General features: G+C 35.2%; 2 protein-coding genes and 1 long non-coding RNA gene across 3 annotated transcripts; all 3 read right to left on the reverse strand.

Moving 5' to 3' along the window:
• Positions 1–7,117: 7,117 nt before the first annotated feature.
• LOC129445429 (uncharacterized) lies at positions 7,118–9,638 on the reverse strand. Its single transcript, XM_073866462.1, has 6 exons — positions 9,262–9,638; positions 9,149–9,181; positions 8,975–9,043; positions 8,536–8,652; positions 8,411–8,454; positions 7,118–8,309 (listed from the first exon to the last, which is right to left on the reverse strand). Exons 1-6 carry the CDS (start codon positions 9,623–9,625, stop codon positions 8,061–8,063), a joined length of 876 nt encoding a protein of 291 aa, XP_073722563.1. The 5' UTR covers positions 9,626–9,638; the 3' UTR covers positions 7,118–8,060.
• Positions 9,639–14,888: 5,250 nt separating this feature from the next.
• Positions 14,889–15,689, reverse strand: LOC141354169 (GTPase IMAP family member 9-like; the record flags this gene model as incomplete). The annotated part of the gene is made up of 1 exon (XM_073860014.1): positions 14,889–15,689. A coding segment is annotated over one exon (774 nt), but the record flags the coding sequence as incomplete, so codon positions are not given.
• A 770-nt stretch (positions 15,690–16,459) lies between these two features.
• Positions 16,460–23,650, reverse strand: LOC141363571 (uncharacterized). Its single transcript, XR_012369082.1, has 3 exons — positions 23,566–23,650; positions 22,437–22,487; positions 16,460–16,494 (listed from the first exon to the last, which is right to left on the reverse strand). It is a non-coding gene; the product is annotated as an uncharacterized lncRNA (long non-coding RNA).
• Between the last annotated feature and the right edge of the window lie 2,001 nt (positions 23,651–25,651).

Here is a 25,651-nt window from a genome sequence, read left to right on the forward strand (position 1 = left end):
CTACTCAAGGAAAAAACAAAACTTGCCCTGGCTCAGTGAACAAGTATGGGCTTTAATGAGGCAGAGGGACTATGCATTAAAAATTGCAGTTAGGTCTAAGTTAGCCCACGATAGGAGAACCTTCCAACAATTGCGTAACAAAGTTGTAAAAGAATTGAGAAAATCAAAAGCAAATTTTTTTATCAATATCATTAAGGACTCTGAAGGAAATAGCAGGCAAACTTGGAAAAACATTAATATGGTCCTTAAAAAAGATCGTAATAGTAACAGAGATAAGGGACTTGAACTACAAGTACAGGGCACCTTAACACAAGATAAAGTCAAAATCTGTTCTGAGTTTAATACTTACTTTATTAACTCTGTGCAAGACTTAGCAAAAGGATTTGGACCCAGAGACAAGTGTATTACACCACCAAATGAAAAATTTCCACTTTTTAATATATCTGAGGTCGAAGAATCCTCCATAGTTAGAACCATAGGCAATCTTAAGAACTCAAAGGCTAAAGATGTTTTTGACTGTGATTGTGTGTTTATGAAGAAGTATAAACATACTCTTTCTATTCCAATTACACATTTGGTCAATCTGTCTTTTAAACATAGTTTTTTTCCTATGGTTTGGAAGACAGCAGCAATAACTCCTGTTTACAAGGCTGGTGATGTAACTGATGTTACCAACTACAGACCTATCAGTATACTTCCTGTCATCTCTAAAGTGAGTGAAAGGTTAGTATGCGACCAGTTGATGGACCATTTAAATCAGGGCCATTTTCCACTGCACCCTATGCAATTTGGGTTTAGAAAGAACCACTCAACTGAGACCGCAAACTGTTACTTTATTGAACAAATCAAATCTAGCCTTGATGATGGGGGTGTTGTTGGTGCTGTTTTCCTTGATTTCAAAAAAGCATTTGACACTGTAAATCATAATGTTCTGCTGTCAAAGTTATCCAAGTTTAATTTTTCCACTAAAGCTCTGACATGGATGGAGTCTTATCTGGATTCAAGGAAGCAGTGCACTAGAATCAATGATGTATGTTCTTCCTTTGCCAATAGTACCGTTGGAGTCCCACAGGGATCAATTTTGGGACCAATTTTATTTAGTTTATATATTAATGACCTGCCTCTGGTTTGCCCAGACGTCAATATCCAAATGTACGCAGACGATGCAGTGATTTATACGCATGCCAAAAATAGAGAACAGGCTGCTTTAAAACTTACTGCAGCCCTAAATAAAGTGTCGGATTGGCTAACTATAAACTGTTTGACTCTTAATGTAAGTAAAACTGTTGTTATGTATTTCTCCAAAAATAGAAATGCACAGCAACAACCTGACGTCTTGGTCAAAGGAGAGGTGATTAAAATTGTTGACAATTTTAAATATTTGGGCCTAATCATTGATTCTAATTTAAGTTTTAAAAAGCACATTAAGAAGATATCTAAAAATGCTAGAGCGAGTTTGAGTACTTTTAGAAATATTAGACATCAATTACCCTTACATGCTGCTAAATTGTTTGTGCACTCAATGATTTTCTGCCATTTGTCTTATTGTGCTACAAGTTGGTCTCAGGCAGGGGTGACCATTTTGAAACCCCTGTCTCTATACAAACAGACTGTGAAAGTGCTTGATAAAAAACCAAGACATTATCATCACTGTAATATTATAAAAAAACATTGCCTGTTAACATTTGACAGTTTTATTTTGTTCTCTGACATGTGTCTCATGTACAAATTAACCCATGATCTTGCACCTCCACCACTTAAGCAATGTGTGTCATTCTGTAGAGACAATGTAAGGTTATCTAGGGCTTCAACGAGAGGTGATTGTTACTCCACATTTAAAAAGACCACTTTTGGTCAATCAGCATTTTCATATCAAGCAATTAGAAAATGGAATGTAATCCCACTCCATATCAGAGACTCTTTGAGTTTTAAAAGTTTTAAAAAGTCTCTGAAGATATGGCTGAAAATTAATCAAGTTTGTGATCATTAATTGATTTTTTGTTTTTCTTTTATTTGATTTTTTTTTTTTTTTAGTATTTTTATTATAATTGTAATTTTAATTTTGTTGGTTTTTTATCCTGTTTGTGTTTTTAATTGTGCATGAACATCTTGCCCAGGCAGGGACGGATTATGGCAATGATGTGCCCTGGGCACAGATGTCTCAAAGGCCCCCTTTACCAATTTTTGGGCAACAGCGTTGCACCTGTATGCACAGGGCTCAAGTGTTGGTTCGCCTCTGCCTGTATGCCCCATCATACAGGATTAACAATGGCACTAATACGCGGGGAGAGAATGCACACAATATTCTGCACTTTCACACCACAAATTGGTTTATTTATATCTCACCAATATCTGTCAACATACTGTACAACATACTCCAAAAAGACGAGCGGAGCTTTTCACTCAAAGTTGAATATTTTTGAACTCTCGACGTTCAGCGCTGAGCGCGAATAAAACCCTGAGCGCCGGTTTTCAGCGCGGAAAAAACCCGCTAGCTGCTTGCTTATTTGAAAAACGCAGAGTTTCCATTGGAATCAATTGAAAACATGCGCCGGCCACGGGCGTAAAAGCTTTGGTGTGTCCAGCCCCTAGCTAAGAACAAAAAAGTTGGTTTAAATTTACCTCAGAGAAAACGCTTCCACCACATCATCAAAATCCAGTTCCCTCACAAGATCGCATTCAATGGCCATTAAAGACGTCCTTGACACATTTTGCTTCTTAGTTCGTTTTTTACTCTTGCCATTAGAGAAAATGAACGTTCTCCTTCACAGTTGCTGACTGGCATGGTGAGGAAAAGCTGTCCTTTTGTGCTTTCTTTTCATTGATCCACTTGGTTGTGGTTTTAAACTCATTTTTGTTTTGGTTTTTGAGTAACCGTCTTCTACGCGTGACTTTTATATTACGCACTGCTTTTCACTCGCCACTAGATGTCCCATTCAACAGCGCAGCAATACAATAAAATTATATATTTGATTTATTTACTAGTTAGTACTTTGCAACTGCAAAAAAAATCACATTATTCCTCAATATTTAATTTTTTTTTACTGAAAATAAAATTAAAATATTTACTTGAAAAGAATAGACACAGTAAATTTGACAGGGCCCCCTGCTGACCCAGTGCCCTGGGCAAGTGCCCAGTAGGCCCGTGCGTTAATCCATGCCTGTGCCCAGGGACTACAGGTGCAAATTAGCTATTTAGCTAACCCTGGTATAGAAGCTATTTTATGCATGGTCCCTGTCAAACAAAACCAATAAACTAAACTAAACTAAACTGTGATTAGTGTTTCCTTTAGTTAGGCATTTGTCCCTTGATCTTCTCTGATCTAACTCTCCTCTTCTAGCAATAGCAACAATGTTTTAGTAAAACCACTTGTTTCATGTAAGGGGAAAATCTTCCAGACATTCTCAGTTTATTTTTATTATGTTCTACTCTACAAATCGTTGAAACATTTGATCACAAATTAATTACAAAGAAACAGGCATATAGAAAAGCTCTATGCAAATGACATTGTATTGAATGAGACTGCTGTAGTGCTTTAGTGTTTTGTTGTTGTTGTTGTTTGCTTAAGAGAGACTTCATAATTTCTGATACAAATCTCAACAATGGTGACAGTTAATGGTAAGAAAGTTGCTAAATTTTTGTCATGTTGCAATGCATGATGGGATTTATGAATGAGTTTTCTACAATCCTGGTACCCAGCATGCATTGCGGCATGAAGTTTTGTTGTTGATTGTCACCATGATTGTGTTTTATAGGCTGATTGTTGATGTCTCAGTGTGTCTGACTTACACCACAGATTGGATTTGGGTAAACATTATTTAACTCTTCAGGGTATGTGGACTTTCACAGCACTGTTGGATTTCATGGGAGCTTCACAAGGTTGGCAGAATATAAATTAAACACTTATATTTAGTGATTACTTTTTTATTATGTCATTGAATCCCAAGACTTATACTTTCATACTAATTAACATAGTATGAGTTAAAGACTTCATTTCTCTCATCTTCCTCTGCTTTAACAGACGTGTTTTATAAACACACTGCCACAATTAGCAGAAGAAAACTAACACTAAACTTCAAGACCCAAGTACCCAACTAAAGGAAACACTAATCGGAGCAATGGTGACTTACTTTATTAACCAGCTTTACAGCAGTTCTTTAGAAGTTCAACCTATCATCCATGTGACTCTGCAAGCAAGTTGTAATTTTAGTTTTCAAACAGAGATGATGATAGTGTTTATTTAACTATGGTGATTTCATCTATTGCATTTAATAATTTGGCTTTCTTCCTCATTTTAGTATTACTTTCTACAGAAAAAGAGTCAACAAAATAAACATTTTAAGACAGGAACAATTCCAAAATTGAGTTGATTTGACACAGAATGACCAGCAGGTGTTCACTATTAATGACTCAATCACTTCATTATCTTATTAACTTTAACACTGATTTAGTGTTTTTTTAACACCAATCTTGGTGTGGATTATATAAACACAGAGCAGTGTTAATTTAACACTGGGGATTTTACTGTGTTCTGAAAGACCAGAAACTATGTCAAACTATATTTCTATACTGAATCCAAGTGTTTATCATTTCCTTCCTTTTTATATCTAACTAACCACATCCACATGCACACAGCAGATTTCTCCGAGATATTGAGCTTCATTTCTTCTGACTGATAACATTTGCTGTGTATTACTAATTTATTGAACTTCTGAATAGGTGTCAAAGAACGATAACTTTTGTGTTAATCCCAGAATATGTTGAATTGTTGTTATTACTGATGCTTCACTGTAATTTACTTACATTAGTTTATATTATAATATCCAGTGTCGGGCGGCACATTGGCTCAGTGGGAAACACTGTTGCCTCACAAAAAGACCCTTGGTTGGGTCGAGGTTTCCCAAATTGGTGTGTGTAAATTTTAGCGGCACTCTAGTGGTAAGATTGCGAATTGCAACCAACAGAACAGCAGCCAAAGAACAACTGTTCTGTGAATGTGTCATCTGAGACAACGCTCAGTAGAACAGTTTGTCCGGTTAAGAATAAAACTAATACTTTATGTAGATAACACAATTAAAAAAATAACAATTTGTTTATTTCACTCTTTGATATTTTGTTTCTCAAAGAATACACATTGACATGAAAACCAGAAGTGGCCTGCAGCAAAATAAAACAAATTAACTTATATTATAAATTAAATTGTAATTTGTAAACACAGTGAAGTGGATCATTTGGTTTGGATGATTTCATTTGACTGAACAGATGAATAAAGTGTTGCGGCTCGTTCATTTGGGTCTGCTGAAAACTTGTTCCTAAGAGGATCTTTGATAAAGAAAACAGTAGAGTAGATCAGACTGTCTGATCGAGCAGTGAAGTTCACTGTGGCATAACTGAGAAGATCAGGATGAAGAGCTGATGATGATGATGATGTGATGGTGGAGGAAATCTTCTGCTTATACTTGTGTTTGATAAATACGAAGAGGACGAGAATAAAAATCAACACAAAAGTGCCAAGACCAAAACCGACATAAACCCAAAGATCTGAGGATACAAACAAATACATTAATGAAACATATTTACTGATATTGTATTCGACTGTGAATAATTCATTATGAATGATGTGTAAGTGATCTTTTACCAGACACCGCTGCTCTGTTTGTGGCCACTGATTTAACTGTAACTGTAATCGACTCTTCAACCTGAGATGTTTCCTTAATCACTAAAATAAAGTTTATAATAATTCTTTGTCAACTAGCCATGGTATAATTTTATATATGTTATAAAGGAATATATTAAAATATAGTGAGTCAGAATGAACATTAATTTTGCAGTGCTACAGAAACACTACATGAAAGCAGAAAATGATCTTGTCATTGACATGCTGTTGATTTTGTTCGGTGATCTGGTATGTGATGTAAACCAGACATAAGATTATTTCAGATCCCTTATTCACCTGTTTTTTTACTAGTAGTTTTTGTAGGTTGTCTGCTTGTAGTTGTCGAAACGGATGCTAATGTAGACACTTTGGATAAAAAGAAAAACACAAACTGGCTTTTATTTCCACACAACAAAGAAGTACAGCCAACCACGACAACCAAGAGTGAGTAAAACTACTGAACCAAAGCTTAGCATTAATTCATAGCTAGATATTATTTCTGTCATCATTTACTCACTTGCACAATGTTCGGTAAACTTTTGACTTTTTTATCTTTTTTAAAAACATATAAAGCATATTGTCAGTAACTGCAAACACTGATCACCATAATGGTTACTTTTTTCAACATTAATGGAGGCAGGGACTGTGATATTGATTCAATGTGTTTAACATTGACAAATCAACATTTTTAACATTGTTTCAATGGTTGCTTGCTATCTCATTACAAAACTTTACTGATGAAAAACTATTTTATTGAATTTGAAAGAACTTAACATTGAGAAAATTATGAATTTTCATTTGTAGGTGAAGGTAAGCAATATAAGAAAATGTTTATCAAGTAATTCCTGAATAACTTGAATGAATAACTTACCCTCAAACACATGGAGATTCACAGATCTGTAAGTGTCTATTATTAATCTGTCTACTGCACAGATGTAAGTGCCAGTGTCTGATAAGAGTAGGTCAGTGATGGTTACTGTAAAGTCTGATCCTTTATCATACAATGAATATCTTTCTCTGTGAGTGGGGTTTGTATCTCTCTTAGATGTAATGAGAATATTTTCTTCAGCACATGTCTCCCGGCAGAAATATTTGATGTTGTTATAAGCCAGGTAATGCGAACAATATATGGTGACATTTTTTCCCACTGGAGCAGTTACGGTATTCAAAGATCCGACTGGAAATGATGGAAATCACACAGCACATTGGTAAAATATAAATCATTCAAATCAGTCTGAATATCAGTGTTTGTTAAATATACAGTGCAAAATGGGCAGAATATGGGACAAATTTTCTGTTAAAAACTGCTAGCAATAACAAAACATTTATGAAACACTTGAAAATTACAAATTCGATTTCTTTGATATGTCAATAAGACACCAATGAGATTTAAAAAAAGCAAATGAAACTTTTCTTTAGGTCTCCTGTGTCCCAGATATTCTGATATTATGAAATCTCACAACTACATTAATACAGCTCCATACTAATGCTTTTAAACAACTGTCTCATTTGTTTCTGATTTTATTTATCTTAATTAATTTGATACATAAATGAAACCCATTAGATTTCCTGTGCTATGAAAAAGCCACAACTGAGCAATAAAGATTTTCTCTAGAGACATGTTAACAAATAGTTGAAATACTTTGATTTCAAGAGTTTGACAAATGTAAATACCTGTAAAGATGCAGGACAGGACAGCTAAAAATGTCCACATGTCAAAACATTTGGCAGGACTTTTAATAAAAGGTTCAAAGTGTGTGAAATCCAGCGCACACACTGACTTCTGAATCTTCTGTTCAAGTATCCAATTATCTTCTCTTCATTCTTCTCTAACATTAGCAGTTACATTATATAATGTGATCTGTAGCCACACTAAACTCTCTCTCACACACATACACATGCTTGCTCTATGTGTGCAGGTGTGAATACTGCTAAAATAGAAATAGTTATTATAAGAAATGGCTCTGAGGTGGTCACACACCTGCTTAAAGGATTAGAGAACTAAACATTAATCTTCACACATGGTTTGCTATATTGATAGTTTTCACATTCACTGCCTGTGTTTATGAAATGGATATCAAGAAAGTCAAAAAGTACTTTAATTAGTTTAATAAATTTATTCAGGACTACAATGAATATTTTTTTCAGATACATAAAGTCATTGTAAATATTTCTAGTATAGAATAATTAAGTTTGCCCTATAAGTTTTCATTATGATTATAATATGTCATCTCCTTTTGTTGTTCACTTCTCGGTACTATTGTTACTGGTAAACAAATCTCTCTGTGTGCTATGCTTATTGTTTGCTCTCAAGGCAAAATTGCGAAATGCTTTGGATAGATAAGTACATTTATGTAAAATTAAAATAACGATTTGCTTTGGTTGTTATTAAAGATTCAGTGGTCAGTCAGAAGTCTGATCAATTATCTGATAGACTGAATCTGGAAAAGTATCACCATCCATTTCTGTGTAGATCTGATCTAGATCCAGACTTTCGGTTAGTGCGGTGGCAGCATCTATGTAATGTGGATCTATGTCAGGGGCTGCTTCTGTGTTTGTGGATCGGTCCAATTCAATTACAGCAAAACATTCAACGCCATGAGATGTGGGTGAATTTTGTAAGACGATTGAGCTCATTTCCACATATTCATCCTGTAAGGAGAAGCAGACAATGGATCTCAATAAGAAAATATTATTTTTAAAATTCACAATATGAATAAGTACTGAACATGTGATATGATCCACAAACTTACCACAACCTGGTCTGAGACCTTTCTAGTATGATAAGATACTAAAGCTGAAGAACAAAACTCATTACTTTCAATGCAAGAGTGAATTTTGAAATGTCTTAGTAGAAGAAGAAGTCTCCAGGACTCACCTGACATCTTCCCGGTGGTGACTCGTTTCAAAACTTCCAATACAGCGAAAAGACACCCACACAAAACTGCGCACACACACACCAAACTCAGTACTGCCACAAACCTAAGGTATGATTCTGGGAAAAAGAGAAACAAAACGTAAAGCACCTGCTAAAAACAAGAGTCATAAATGTGACAGAAAGAAACAGAGAGAGGAAGAGTGAATGACAGAGAACGAAACAACACATCTGCACATCTGATATGTGTTTAAACAGCAGAAGTTAAGACTCAAGAGAGAGAGAAATAGAGAGCTGTGATAGTCACATAACTGATAACATCAGAATTAATAATAAACATTAAAAAATGACATTTGGAGACTGAGAGTTAAACACGTATTTTTTAATGAAAAATATGCTATAACAAAAATTGATACAACATGTGACAAACAGACAAATTCACCCTGATTTTTGTTAGGAGCCTGATTCCATGTGGTGATATTTGTAGGACTGTGCAAACTGCTGATTACCACTAAAAGCAAGACATTGAAAAAGAAAACAATCATTAGTGTAATACAAATATTGTACAGAATTACTCCGAATTAATATTATCTTCAAATTTGATATTTTCTGGTACCTCTTGGTGGTGTTGTGGGTCTCTGGGTTTCACCTGTGCAAAAACAAGGTTCACTTAAACACAAAGATTTTTGCATTCAATAGGGTCATCCGTTGTGTTTCTAAAAGTCTCACCTTTCCTTACTGTTATTTGTATTTCAGAAACAGGATCAGTCTGTAGTTTAATATCCGCACCACATAAGTACAATCCAGAGTCTTCCATCATCAGTCCAGTAATAAGAACAGTAAACCTGTGAGCAGTGGTGTTGTCAAACAGAGCGAATCGTCCGTGTCTGACCCATCTGTTTGCATGAGAAGTCTGAATCAGTTTTTTGGAGAAGAACCCATCTGACCTTCCAAAGTATTTGTCATGTTTCTCAAAGTTTGCCAAGTAGCTGATTTGGAAAGAAATGTTTGTTCCTTTATATCCAATCACTTCTGTGAGTTTGGCAGCAAAGCTGATATTCAACAGACAAGCTATAATATAAAAAGAGTCCATTGTGATTTCTGTAATGCACAGCAATTATAAAAGCATATCACCAGCAGTCAATGATAGGGAAGCATGCACATCTTGACATTATTTCTTATTAAAGCAAGAAATATTTGATAGTCTATAGTCCGATGAATAAGCATCTGCTGACCTGATGGGCAGTGACAGTACCTACATAAGTAGCAACTACTAACATTTCCTTTGAGTAGTTTGAAAATGAACACTATTTTAAGGTTGACATCAAGATGCTAAATGTGAACTCACCTGTATTTATGCAGAAACAAATTTCTCTCCACATGCTGAATAATTTTTAATCTCGTTTGGATGTGAAGTGTGAAAGTTTTTGTCTCTCACCTTTCTGGTGACTTCCTTGTTTAGGGCAAATAACTCTGTGCCTATGAATTTAATCTGTATCTCACTGTCCCCCTCGGTGGAAGTTTATCATTAAAGGGGTCATTGTGTAAAAAAATCTGATTTTTTCATGTTTAAATTGGGTCCCCATTTACACACATCTGTCATAATCACACAATATCACACAATTTCACACAGTATCACATATCCCTTCATAGCCTATTATTACTCTTCTTTCTTACTTATATCACAACCACTCATAATATTTGCTAAAATAAACCTACCTATACTTTCAGAAAATGTTTTAAAGGGGTCATATTATTAATTTTTTTTAAGTTTTAGTCTTTGGTGTCCCCAGAGTACATATGTGAAGATTTAGCTTAAAATACCCCACAGATAATTCATTATAACAGTTAAAATTGCCACTTTGTAGGTTTGAGCAAAAAAGTGCAGTTTTTGGGTGTGTCCTATAAAATTCAAATGAGCGGATGAAGTGCAAACACTGATCACCTTAAAGGAATAGTCTACTCATTTTCAATATTAAAATATGTTATTACCTTAACTAAGAATTGTTGATACATCCCTCTATCATCTGTGTGCGTGCACGTAAGCGCTGGAGCGCGCTGCGACGCTTCGATAGCATTTAGCTTAGCCCCATTCATTCAATGCTACCATTTAGAGATAAAGTTAGAAGTGACCAAACACATCAACGTTTTTCCTATTTAAGACGAGTAGTTATACGAGCAAGTTTGGTAATACAAAATAAAACGTAGTGCTTTTCTAAGCGGATTTAAAAGAGCAACTATATTTTATGGCGCAACAGCACTCTTGGGAGCACTTGGACTCGCCTGAAAAGTCCGCTCCCCTTCTCACTCTCATAATGGGAGAGGGAGGGTGTTACTGCGCCGAGTCGAAGTACTCCCAAAAGTGCCACCACGCCATAAAATATAGTTACTCTTTTAAATCTGCTTAGAAAAGCGCTATGTTTTATTTTGTACCACCAAACTTGCTCGTATAACTACTCGTCTTAAATAGGAAAAACGTTTATCTCTAAATGGTACCATTGAATGAATGGGGCTAAGCTAAATGCTATCGAAGCGTCGCAGCGCGCTCCAGCGCTTACGTGCACGCACACAGATGATAGAGGGATGTATCAACAATTCTTAGTTAAGGTAATAACATATTTTAATATTGAAAATGAGTAGACTATTCCTTTAATGGTGGTTTGTTGAAATTTAAAGGGGACATATTATGAAATTTTTTTAAAGATGTAAACTAAGTCTTAATCATGTCTGAGCAAAAGTGTGCCGGTGTGGCGTGTGTCATTTAAAATGCAAATGAGCGGATGAAGTGCAAACACTGATCACAATGATGGTGGGTTGTTGTAATTGAAACTCAATTGTGCTATGTATTATTTTCTCTCTCTCTCTTTCTCTCCGTACTAAATAGCTGTGCTGTGGTTGGATAGTGCAGATAAAGGGGGCGGTATTAGCTTATTCTGAAATCACAATAAGGGCCAAATTACAATGACCTATTTTTTCACATGCTTGCAGAGAATGGTTTACCAAAACTAAGTTATTGGGTTGATCTTTTTCACATTTTCTAGGTTGATAGAAGCACTGGGGACACAGATTTCATAATATGTCCCCTTTAAACTCAATTGTGCTGTCAATTATTTTTTCTCTATCTCTCTTTCCATCTGCACTTAATGCAGGGGCGTCATGCACCAATTTTTTTAAGGGGGCATAGTGTCAACAGCTCACAGAAATGTGTGCATACACAGACATCAAACAAAATATTATAGAGCTTTCAGTCTTTTCCATGGCACTTACATTTCTAACAATCTAAACACCCCTGCTTTCATGCAAAAACCTCCAAAATAAAAGTGATGACTAACTTTAATATCAAATACTATTCAATCGGAATAATGACACATTTGCATCATATTTACATCTGAAACGGCATGTTTTATTTATTTAAGTCTTAATGGCTTGTTTAATTGTGTCATTAATGCATTTTGCACAACAACTGCATTATCATATAAAATTAATGTAATTTTAAATACATAAAGTATATAAACAACGAAAATGACATAAGCTATAGCCACGTGATTGATTTTAATGTTCAATAGTGATTTTAAAAAAGATGTTTAGATAAAATTATTAGAGGAACGGATTTTTGCATTAAATTTTACCTCATATGTAAGCATGTGAGATTCTGCGCCCGCGTGAACTCTGGCGAACTTTGGCGTTGTGCCAAGAAGATGAATCTCTACTAATATAACGTAGAGACGGTCACATTTTAAACCATACATTTTCTACACAGAGGAGGTTAACTGCACATTACCGTACTGGGGTTTGGAAATGTTGTGAGCGTTTCTAAAACGTTTTAATTCCTCAGATGCAGCAGCAAGCCAGCAACAGGAGAGAGCTCGTGAGCGCGCCCAGACGCTGAGGATGACGTCTGCGACTGCGGTGACTGCAGCACCAGCTGCCGCCAGAATAAAAGTAATGTAACATGATCAAAACACTATAAAAACGGTGAAATTCTCCAAAAAGTGACAAGGATGCAGCACAGAATGTATAATAGTGTGCATATTAAATAGATTAAAAGTCAAATAACAGATTAATGGACGCTTATTTGATTTTGAGGTTGGATGCAAAATCCATTGGCTCAAAAAACCAAGGGGGCACGTGCCCCCTTAGTTTGAATAGGCATGACGCCTCTGACTTAATGGCAGTGCTGTAATTGGATAGTGCATATTAAGGGGCGGTATTATTGTAATTGTGTAATTGGACTTACTACTTGCGTCACAAAACAGGTGAAATCTGAATGACCTGATTTAACACATGCTTGCAGAGAATTACCAAAACAAAGTTACTGGGTTGATAGAAGCACAGGGTACCCAATTATAACAATTAAACGGTCAGATTTTCACGATATGACCCATTTAAAATGTGATCCCAATAATTTTATCTCATCAGACATACCTGCCAGAAGAAATGTCCTTGGTTTTTGCATATTATATTCCCATTGGTTCATTTCCTTTTCCGTTTGTTTTTTACTTTCCATTTGTTTTATTTTCTCTTCTTTGATTTTACTTTGAGCTTTCTTATACATCTCATTGGTGTAATGCTTTCTTCCATTCTCCTGCATCAGTCTGTCTTTCTTTTTTAAGAGTTCTTTAACCTGTGTTTGATTATCTTTATCTTTGTTATTTAAAGTGTGATACCCAGCCTTGCATTCAATAACCAGCTGTTTTTGATGTTCATGTTTTTTATGTATTGCTCTATTGGCTGATCTAACTGATCTTCATTTGTGAACCGAATAATTGTGTACTTCTTGGCCTTCTCTCCAAAGTTCTCCTGAATCGATTTCACTGTCATCTTCTCCTCCTCTGTTAATCTTACATTCAGTCTGACCACCAGACATGAGGACCAGGAGCAGACATGTAGATACACCTCTATATTTCAGACTGCAGCTCCTCTTCAGTCAAGATGTATCAAACAGCCCTGAAGTGTCAACAAGTAAAATGACTTTGTCTCCACTACTGCTTTTTAATTCTACAAAATGTAGACTTTGCAGTGACAGACTTCCCAGCTAGCAGAAAAAAGTTCTAAGAATGTTCCCTGAAAGTTCCCAAGGTTCCCAAAAACATTCTGCAATGTTAAAAGTGTCCAGTTTTCTTTAAGTTCTAAGAACGTTTCTGTGTTGTCTAAACGTTAGAGGAATGTTACATTTTACCATTTTTATACGTTATGATAATGTCATGTTTTAATGTTCACACAATGTTTAAAACAACAACTGTTTAATTGTTATGTAAATGATAGAGAAACATTGCATTTTATTATTTTATAAAACATTATTTCTGAATGTTCAGTAAATATATTGCTGTAGAAAACAATAAAATGTAGGCTGGACTCACCAATCTCAACAAAAACCACGAGAGAAAATTATTTTATGTAACATTTATCACATCATATCACTGTGAGGTCAGGTGATCTTGTCAAAATTGTAATTTATTGAATGCTCTTGTTTTTAACAATAAGAGGTAAAACAGCTGAAGGGTGAAAGACAATAAAGTTGCACTAGAGTGATATTTTATTGTTAACAGCACTACACAAATAAATTTAAAACATTTTCCCCACATTTCTTCAGACAATTATTTTAACAGTTTGCTTCAGTTCAATCACCATATGAAACCCAATATTTTCATTTTACAAACAACATGTCATCATATTATAACATCATTTATTTTCTCATAAAATAATTGGTATTAAATATAGAGCTGTCTTTAGATGTTATGATCTCTCACATAGACATAATAATATTTGGGGGGCTTTGGAATAAAAGGTATAAAACCATTTTTTTAATTATTCAGAAGAAAAAAAATCAAACCATCTAAAATATATTGGACTTAGTATTTTTAACTTAGAGGATTGTATAAAAAAAACAAGAATCAGTTTGAAACAAAGAAAGATAAATTTACTGATAATTTACTCTGTTTTGAACATGGAAAAAACATAAACAAAATGGGAGCAGATAATAAATGCAACTGGAAATAAAAACATAGGTTATAAACAAATAAAAGTGATTCTGCAAGTTCTAGTGACAGTGTGTTTCAATATTTATCTATTTATTTATTCTTAACGCCATTACAACATCTCTGGCTATATTCATGGCAAGAACCGGTTAATCCACGGTTGATCTACACAATTTGATTTATACTTTAAACACAATGGGGGAAGGGCAATTTGGCATCTTCAGTTCACCTAACCAAAATGCTTTTGGATTGTGGAAGGGAAACCAGAGTACCTGGAGTAAACCCACAGCTGATTGAGGGAGAACATACAAACTCCACACATAAAGACCTCCCTTGCCCACTGAGTCACTGTGCTGCCCCTGTGTTTTAATAAAAATACAAATCTACAATACAAATGTCTCATACTTACTGATATGCTGCTTTTGCTGCCTTCACTACTCCTACTGCTGCTACTGCTGCTCCTCCTACCACTTTTGCTCCTCCTAGTGCTCCCCCTGCTGCTGCTCCTGCTGCTGCCACTACTACGTCTACTGCTACTGTAAACGCTGTTGTTTTAAAATTATCCCATTTAATCTTTTTCTGGGCTTCTTCATACATCTGATTAGTGAAATATTTTCCTCCATGATTCTTAACCATTTTATCAATCATGTTTAACAGCTGTGTGACCTGATCTCGATTATCTCTGTTGTCATTGTTGAATGAGTGATATCTGCCACCATACTGCCTAAGAAATGCCTTAATATCATTACTTTTTTTAACATGCTCATGTAAAGATTTACCCTTCAGTGCATCATCATGAGTGAACAGAATGATGGTGTAGTTTACAGCATCTTCACCAAAGTTCTTTTGAATCCATTCTACTGATTTCTTCTCTTCATCTGTAAATCTCACATCCAGTCTGACGACCAGCAGAAACACATGAGGACCAGGAGCAGAAAAGATGACACACTTCTGTATTTCAGACTCTGGGTTCTCTTTAGTTATTGATGTGTCAAACAGTCCTGGAGTGTCAATTACTGAGATGTTCCTTCCACCAACATTAGTTTTGTTTTCCTGACAAGAACTGGTAACTGGATCCATTGAGTCATCAGTTTTAAAATGGTATCCACTTAGTATTGTGTTTCCAGTTGCACTCTTTCCTGATCCAGTTTTACCCACTAACACAATCCTCAAATCTAAAAGAGTATAGAAACATATGTTTTTTTTGAGTAAATATTCAATTATTGTATTAAATTAATAAAGACATATATTTACTCATATAGCAACTAGACATGTTGTGAGGTGGATAATATACATTGCAGCCAGCCTAGTTGTTATCACAAATAAATCCCTTCAGGGTGATACAAGACACTTCCGCTTCATGCCGGGGTCCTGATCACCCTGTTGGGAGTTATTCTGCGATAACAATTGTTTGGCTGTACATTATCCCTTTCACATTCTATACAGGAAACAAAAACGAATACTTCACACATTTTTTTCATGTAAAATAACTTGGTAAATTGTAAAATAATTAAACATAAAAATTAAATAAATAAATAGTTAGTTCCTTTGTGAATTTGTATGGTATTATTATAAGAAATTTTACACCGCTTTTCCCATTAAGTTTTGAGAAATTTCCACTTCCCCATTTTGTAAACAAGTTACAGTGGAAAATGTTTTTATTAATTTACTAATAACAAAATAATGCAGAATACTTTTTATGTTATGTCATTTAATTATTAAAAGGGGACATTTCACAAAACTTTTTTAAGATGTAAAATAAATCTTTGGTTGTCCCAGAATGCATATGTGAAGTTTTAGCTCAAAATACCATATAGATAAATTATTATAGCATGTTAAAATTATATCTATAATATATATATATCAGAACTCATAGACCATATTTGTATAACAAGTTTTTATATCGTTTTCCGAACCCATTTGATGTGTCAGGCATGTTTGCTGGGATACATACCGGTAAGGGGATTTAAGTTGCCTTTACGTCCTGAAGTTGAACAATTTCAAGAGACATTCAAAATGAAGGAAAAAGAAAGAAAAATTTATGAGCACAATAAAAGTGAAACAGTGATGTACCAGTCTAATGATTTACACACATTTGTGTACACAGTACAAAATATTTCTTAATATTGGACCATTTCCATTGTACATGGAAAAGGCATGTCTAGTTTTATATGACACCTGTGATCAGAGCCGACTTCTGGGGGTCCTAAGCAACTTTGTGAGGGTGCCCTCCCAGCTAACAGAGAAAAGTTCTAAAAACGTTCCCTGAAAGTTCCCAATGTTCCCAAAAACGTTCTGCCAACATAAAAAGTGTCCAGTTTTCTTGACGTTCTAACAACGTTTCTGGGTTGTCTGAGAATTTTTTACCATTTTCAAACGTTATGACAATGTCAGGTTTTAATGTTCACACAATGTTTAAACAACTGTTTTCTTTAGTTACTGTTTTGCTTGTTATGTAAATGATAGAGAAAATTAGCATTTTATTATTTTAAAACTGTTGTAAAACATTATTGCTGAATGTTCGCTAAAATTATTGCTGTAGAAAAAAACAATTTACTTATTAGGCTAAGATGATATTTTCCTTCATTTAAAGTCACCATTATGGTGATCAGTGTTTGATTCAAGGAAAATTCTTAAAACGGTTCTCTGTAAGTTGATATGTTTGAGACAAGGAACTTTACTTTGTACATTTTTTAAACCAGAAAATACAGAAAATACACATATATTTTTATTTGATTACAAATTTAAATCTATGAAGTACCAAAAGCAAAAAGATTTGTCCCACACATTATTAAGAGCACTGTTGAGAAAATGAGTTTATCTTTTCAAATTAAAAGGTTGAATACCACACTACAGGCAATTTTAGAGAGACAACAGTACATATAGTTTGAGTAAAGGAGCTAAAGTGAATTTAGATTATTACTATTATTTATAACAGTGAGATGTGATGGTCACTGACAGAGCAAGTTGGGTTTCTTCACATTTTACTTTTTCCTGATTATAAATGATCTATCATGCAAAAATAAGCCTTCCTGCTGCACTAATGTGTCATTGTCTACCCATGCAATTTTGGGATTTGTTTGAACAAATTGTTTTTCAGGCTGCAAAGTGTTGACTGGTTTCAAGTGGTTTTCATCACTGCGAAAGAAATATGATTTATTCAATTTTTTGTCTATACAGACCTTTTGCGTGTTTGCAAACAGAGATGACGTTTTTGTGGGCGGAGCCCAACTGGTAGCAGAAAGTGACAGCTCCGCAATAGGGGTGTGAAGTGTTTTAGCGTTAAACTGTGATTTTTATGGATCCGGTGTTCTGTAGAAGTCTGTTTCCACTATATTTCTCTTAAGTGGAATGTTTCTTATAACGTTTTCACCAAGTCACGTTTATTTTTTAAATAAATTAAAAGTTTAAATGGCTTGGCTACTGATATGTGTGCATGTATGTAATGTATATGTATTGTTCTTTATTGGTAAATCAATTACTTTTACAGTATGAATCGCTGAAGTACGTATAAGAGCAATTCTATCATGTATTCTGTATAATATCATTTATTAAATATTTAAATCATTTAAATATTTCATCATTTCCTGTTTTCAATGTCTTCCTTATATTTATAGCCTACGTGTTTGTTCTAAAACTATTACATACAAATTAATTTGTATAGGCCTGTTTATATAACACTTTACATCGTGTGTGAGTGTGTGTGTGTGTGTGCAGGCCCGGGGTGGGTAATCGGGAGAACCGGGAGAATTCCCGGTGGGCCGCTTCACTTTTGGGCCGGTCGAGGTTTTTTTTTTACATTTGTCACATTAGTGAGTCTACCTTCTCTCAAATTACACTTCACACGTTTAGCATTGACACTGCAGCGCGCAGCCTCTGCATGGGTTGTACCATGTGAGGGAGTTTTCCCCTCCCCTCCCATAGAGTTGGTTCGGTCCATAGCGCGTACAAGAAAACTTTTCTCCGTTAGGCTGGGCCGGCCCTACCGTAACAATACGCGTCTAAGAGGAGGAGGGCGTAAAAACAGGTTGAAGAAAAAATCCATTGGAGGATGATGCTGCCAAATGTGCCAAACTTACAGATTTATTTTACAAGAGGACAACAACAGGTAACTTAAAGAGAAATAAGCCTAGTAATGATTAGCATTAGCAACGTAATTATTCGGCTAATACCGTTGTCAAACTATTTACAAGCCAACATTTTTTTTTTGTTAAAATATTAGCCTTTTGTGTATACATGGCGATTCATAGACTTTGCAAATATTATGCAAGCAGCTTCTGAGCAGTAGATAAGCCAGTTCCCCGCTGAAAATGAGGATGCCATGAGAAAACAATATGAATTAAAGTTACTTAACCCTCAGGTTGTGTTCAGAACCATATAACACCTTTTGTGTTCCCAGTCAAAAATGACCAGCCGAAAAAAAGCTTATAAATCACTTGTTATGCTATATATTTACCCAATATTGGATTCAATATTTTTGTCAAATTGTTTTCTTTTTTAATTAGGACTGGGTTTTATATTTCTATTTGCATCTGATTAATCATAGCCCTCATCGCAATAATTTATCAACCTTTTCTTGTGGAATAGACTCCTAATAGGGCTGGATTATTTTTGACCCATAATGGGCAAATACCGGACAGAACACGCTGCTGGGTCAAAATCCACCCAATGCTGGGTTGTTTTAACCCAACTGTTGGGTTATTATTAATCCATGGTTGCATAACAACAATCCAACATTGGGTTATTTTTAACCCAGCATGTATTCTGTCCAATATTTACCCATTATGGGTAAAAAAAAAACAACACAGCCTTTTTTAGGGTGTAGAGGAATATTTTTGTTAACTTCTCATCTTAAGTGAAATATTATTTAACTTTTACCTTATTTGTTTAACCATGATATTAATAAAAACTATAGTAAGAGCTGAACTGTTGCTTTATTTATCCAATTTGAAAAAAGTGCTTATTTGGAATAACACTATGGAAAAAGTGGGCCGGTCTTGGGCCTGAAACTCCCGGGCTGAAAAGTGGCCCCACTCCGGCCCTGTGTGTGTGTGTGTGTGTGTGTGTGTGTGTGCGCTATGTTTATATATTTATTAGTAAACATCAAAATATATAACAAGCAGGAAGAAGACATAGGCTAAGATAGAAGATAAAAAGAAGTAATAGAAAACGAAAAAAAATGAAAACTTAAATAAATGGTAATATTATTTATACTGTATTATGAACTCATTCAAATCTTTAATCTTTCTAAATAAATTCTAAACGTAACGTGATGAAAACGATATAAGAAACACTTCATCACTCCAGTCTGTCCGGTTGAGGGCTTATTGCAACCATAAACACCTATGTTTATCTTCAAATGGTGTCTTCGACGACGGTATACTATAAAAATGAAGGTCATCTATTTTGGCATTCCTATTCTGACACTCAACAGCACAACAAGACATTTCTGAGTTATATTGTTCGTTTCACTCGTGTCTCATTCATTTCCACTGTTTTTCTGCCACCACATTGCGCGCGTGATGTAACTGTGACGTCAACTCGCAAAAGGTCTATTCAAGTCAATGCCTAAAGGTAGTGATCACCCAAAAATTAACATTCTGTCATCATTTACTCACCCTCATGTTATTACAAATCTGTTTTTATTTCCTTATATTGCTGAACCCAGCTAGAAATAAAAAGTTCTAAGAACGTTCCCTGAAAGTTCCCGAATGTTCCCAAAAACATTCTGCCAACGTTAAAAGCGGCTAGTTTTTTTTAAGTTCTAGGAACGTTTCTGTTGTCTGAACGTTAGAGTAATGTTACATTTTACCATTTTTAAACGTTATGACAATGTCATGTTTTAATGTTCACACAATGTTTAAAACAACAGCTGTTTATTATATTGACTTGTTTGACTGTTATGTAAATGATAGAGAAACATTGCATTTTATTATTTTATAAAACATTATTTCTGAATGTTCAGTAAATATATTGCTGTAGAAAACTCAAAACTTACTAGGTTTAGATGTTGATGTTTCATTTTAAGTCACCCTTATTGTGATTCGTGTTTGTTTTAGTTGGTCTCTTGACACTTGACTTTCTGCCCACTAGTTTTTTCCTGGCTGTGTCAACCCCGCGGCAATGCACCACATTTGTTATGAAAAGTTACCAGTGTATTTCTGTGGCTGTTGGTACATAATGGTAAAGATCATCACCTAGTTCATTTACTAATCAAAAGTTTATTTTCTGCCAATACTGCATACTAGATCCAACCCTTTCACAGCAGTTTGTCATTAAGGAGTTTTAGAAACTTTGGACAAAAAATATCCATTGTATAATTGGGATGCCCAAACATCAAGAATCAGACTATGAATCTCAACCATGGTGACAATTAAAATTGTTAAAAAATCCTTATTTATCCATGCTGCAGTGCATGCTGGGAGTCCTGAATGAGGTTTGTAATTTGTTAATACCCAGCATGCATTGCAGCATGAAGTTTATCATTTAATTGTCACCATGATTGAGATTCATAGTCTGATTCTTGATGTTTGTGCATCCCAGTTATACAGCAGATATTTTTTGTCCAAAAGTTTCTAAAACTCCTTAATGACAAAATGCTGTGAAAGTGCTGGATCTCATTTACATTTTTGACAGAAAATAAAGTTTTGATTAGTAAATGAATTAGGTGATGATCTTTACCATTATGTACCAACAACCACAGAATAACACTATTAACTTGGCATGTTCATAACAAATGTGGTGCATTAACACAAAGTTAACACAACCAGGAAAAAACTAGCAAGCAAAAAGTCAAGTGTCAAGAGACCAACTAAAACAAACACTAATCACAATAAGGGTGACTTAAAATGAAACATCAACATCTAAACCTAGTAAGTGAATTGTGTTTTCTACAGCAATATATTTACTGAACATTCAGAAATAATGTTTTATAAAATAATAAAATGCAATGTTTCTCTATCATTTACATAACAATTAAACAAGTCAATATAATAAACAGCTGTTGTTTTAAACATTGTTTGAACATTAAAACATGACATTGTCATAACGTTTAAAATGGTAAAATGTAACATTACTCTAACGTTCAGAAAACCGAAACGTTCCTAGAACTTAAAAAAAACTAGCCGCTTTTAACGTTGGCAGAATGTTTTTGGGAACATTCGGGAACTTTCAGGGAACGTTCTTAGAACTTTTTATTTCTAGCTGGGAACACAGAAGAAGGAATTATGAGCAATGTTTGTAACCAAACTGTTTTTGAAAACCATTGACTTCTATAGTAGCATTTTTTCTTACTATGGAAATTAATGGTGCTTCTGTTTCCTGCTTCATTACAAATATCTTTCTTTGTGTTCAGCAGAACAAAGAAATTAATACGTTTGTAGCAACATATGACTCAGGAAATGATGTCAGAACTGTTTCTTTAGGAATGCACTTTCTATAAAGGTGTGCCATGCTGGTTTCTGTTCAAGGTTCATTTCTGAAGCTAGTTAAACTAGTATGGTAGCAATAAAATGATGCACTCAATTACTAGGGTGTTGTAACAACTGCTGAACATAGGAATTAAATCAGTGTCTTTATTTATTCTTTGTTCTCCACTTGCAAAATGCCCTATATGTCAGACGGCATTCTTGCAAGAATGAAATAAAAGACATTTGTTGTGTGGATCTTTATTTCAATATCTCACAGAAATGAGAAATTCCAGTACATCACCATGATAATGATACACTGCTTTTATTCTGCTCTGAGCAAAATTATATGAGGCTGATGCCTTCCTGTAAACCCTTTAGTGTTTGTAGTGATTGCTTCATCATTTTTGAAGAACCTGGGTTAGATCTTTTAGGTTTCGTCAATACAAAGCTTAATCTGCAATTTAGAGATTTAAGTGTTTTGTGGGTGATTTGAACATAAAATGAAAAAAAAACTTACTTCGAAACATTGTATATTCACTCATCACAATACTCCAGTCTCAGTTTTAGTCTGCATAAAAAATGAAAATGTATTTGTTAAGTGTCATGTGTTGTATATATGATAAAGAGAAAGACAGACAGACAGTTGGACTTTGGATACAGTTTAAAGGGGTCATAGCGTGAAAATTTGACTTTTTCCATGTTTAAGTGCTATAATTGTGTCCCCACTGCTTCTATCAACCTAGAAAACTTATAAAAGATCAACCCATTAACATTGTTTGGTAAACCATTCTCTGCAGGCATGTAATTCAGATTTGATCAGTTTTTCCAACCCGGCACTGCCATTTAGTGCAGAGAGAAAGAGAGAAAAAAATAATTGACAGCACAACTGAGTTTTAAAGGGACACTTCACCCATTTGCATTAAGGTTTGTATAGTTAGAACCCCAGACATGTTTTTGAATGGTCATGCATAATTTTCTCAGTTGCCGCTGAGACAGGAGAAATACAGAGTTCAGTGTTGCACTTCCTTCTTTCAACGATGTAAAATCATCATTCTGCCTCATTGAAAGAAGGAAGTCCAATATCTTTGTAGAGGGGGTGAGACTACAAATACCCCTTTTCTCGGTCAAATAGGCACCAAATTCTAAATGTATGTTAAATTTCACCTACAAATATAACACACTTTCAATAAAACAAAGTGGTAATTTTAACATGCCATAATACATTTTAAAGGCCTACTTTAAGCTAAAACTTAACGTACACACTCCAACACACTCCAAAGACACCAAATACTTATTTTACATATATTTTACAAATACTTATTTTACATATCTAAAGTATTGTATTTCCAGTTGCACTTTTCCCCGAAGCACAATCAAAGTTAATTCCTCTTTGTTCCATTTTTTCCAATCCAATCTTCTGGATTTCTTGCATCTCATTAATGTAGTGTGTTCCTCCATTCTCCTTCACCATTTTATCAATCATGTTTATGAGCTGTCTGATCTGGAGTGTATTCCAGATGGCAGGATTAACTTACTATCAGCGAAACCCCAAACTTTGGTTGATTAACTCCAAAACATGCTTACCCTGAGTCCAAATTTAACTTTAAGTGCTATAATTTAAATTTACCGAGATTCATCAGAATTACCTTTGTAATTTGAGCTGAAGCTTCCTGAAGTTCCTTATACTCTTGATTCTTGATCAACAGGAACTCACTTGTACACACACTTTACTTTCACAATCTCAACCAATAGAAATTAATCTTCTGCTATTACACAACTGTTGCTAGACAGATCCTGTAGAATTAGGCTAGACTCGCCAATCTTCTTCTTCTTCTTTCTTTACCCAGATAGCAATGAGTCGGCGGACCACCGGCGGTGCTCTGGAGGCAGTAAGCGTAATAAGGGCGTAATCGCAAATAGGTCTGACGGCTGCATGCTGGCGGCATCTCGCAACAAATGGGAGTGAAGTATTCGGCGGCAAAAGTTTCATCCCCGCCAGCGGGACGCACCTATAGCCGACAGCTTGGGGCTGGCGGAATAAAGAAGCCATGCGGATATTTTTTGCTATCTGGGTATTTCTTAACACCATTCCAGCATCTTCAGCTATATTCATGGCGAGTTTTATTTAGACAAGTTGATCCACACACAGGTTGGGGGAGGGACAATTTACTATCTCCAATTTGCCTAAATTGCATGTTTCTGACCTGTAGGAGGAAACCGGAGTAAACCTACGGTGACACGAGGAGAACATGGAGAAACCGGGCACCTTCTTGCTGTGAGGCAACAGTGCTACCCACTGAGCCACTGTGCCTCCAGACTCATCAATCTCAACTACCACTACCAGTAAAAGCTATTTTATGTAGCATTTATCACATCTATCACTGTGTTGGAGGTCAGGATATATTGTGATAATTTTATTTTATTGAATGTCCTTGTTTTTAACAATAAGAGTTAAAACAGCTGAAGGGTGAAAGACAATAAAGTTGCACTAGAGTGATATTTTATTGTTAAAAGCACTACACCTGGGGCCTCATTTATAAAGCGTGCGTACACACAGATATAATCCTAAAGTGTGAGTACGCAAAAATCCACAGCAAAGTCCATATTTATAAAAACTGTCTTTGACGTGGAAAAGTGCTTAGCGCCACGTCAGGGTCTGAGCAGACGTACGCACTTTTGCTTGTCTGATTGCTGCAGGTTTTTTGAAATATAAGCCATTCTTGTTGTTTAAAATTGGGTTTAAACATTGACAAGCGATTTTATATGTATGACATTAATTACGCATCGTTTAAAGGCGGAGATCTGAAACTGCTCGGCTGCCCGCACAAGTTCAAGTTCATTTGCGATTTATAGATTTGAAAGGGGTACTCACGTTTTCTGCATGTACGTTCGGTTTATGAATCACACCTACGCATTTTTGTTAAATGATCGTAAAATCAAATGTAGGATGGTTTTTGCGCAGCATTTTTTAAATGAGGCCCCAGGGGTAGGCAACGTCAGTCCTGAGGGCTGTTCCATAAAACTCGCTTGGAAAAGCGAGAATTAAAAACCTAACTGGAATTAACCAAATGTATCAGTCCCGCTTAAATCAGTTCCATAACGGTTAGTTGAGGTTTAAGCAGTCCTACTAATTTGAACGAGTCTCAAGAAGTCAAGATATTAGCGCGTTCACGCTATTCTTATTCTTGCCCTAGAGGTCAAGCGTACATCAAAACGATTAAAGTTAAAGAGAGAGCGCTGATTTGTAATAGAAATGTATGAAGAATTTACTGACTAAAAATGATAATACTGCTGCAATAAACAAAATCATATAAAAGGCTGGAAAGTCCTTTTGGATTAATTGCTTTCTTGCAGCAGCTAAATTCAAATCTACGATTTTTATGATAAAATCACAGCCTGAAACTGTACCGGAACTCGTTGGAAATGATAGCCTAGTGGTCAGTGCTCTCAAATAACTCAACAGCGCATTCAGCAACCCGAGTTCGATCCCTGTCTCATGGTGTTCTTCCATCTTGCTTCTACTTTCTTTTATTCTTCATATACACTGTCAAAAATAAAGGTACGAAGCTGTCACTGGGGCAGTACCCTTTAAAAAGGTACTAATGTGTACCTTTTAGGTACAAATATGTACCTTTAAAGGTACATTTTGGCAGTTCAAAGTACTAATATGAACTCTTTGGGTACAAAAGTGTACCTTTTTGAAAGGGTACTGTCCCAGTGACAACTTTTGTA

The sequence above is a fragment of the Misgurnus anguillicaudatus genome, chromosome 3 (assembly GCF_027580225.2).
Source record: "Misgurnus anguillicaudatus chromosome 3, ASM2758022v2, whole genome shotgun sequence".
In the NCBI taxonomy this organism is placed as follows: Eukaryota; Metazoa; Chordata; class Actinopteri; order Cypriniformes; family Cobitidae; genus Misgurnus; species Misgurnus anguillicaudatus.

Coding starts and splice junctions, on each gene's coding strand:
- LOC129445429 (XM_073866462.1), bottom strand. CDS start 9,625: ATGGACTCTTTTTATATTATAGCTTGTCTGTTGAATATCAGCTTTGCT. Junction 9,182..9,261: donor ACAAATAACAGTAAGGAAAG/GTGAGACTTTTA, acceptor GTTTTTGCACAG/GTGAAACCCAGAGACCCACA. Junction 9,044..9,148: donor ACCCACAACACCACCAAGAG/GTACCAGAAAAT, acceptor TCTTGCTTTTAG/TGGTAATCAGCAGTTTGCAC.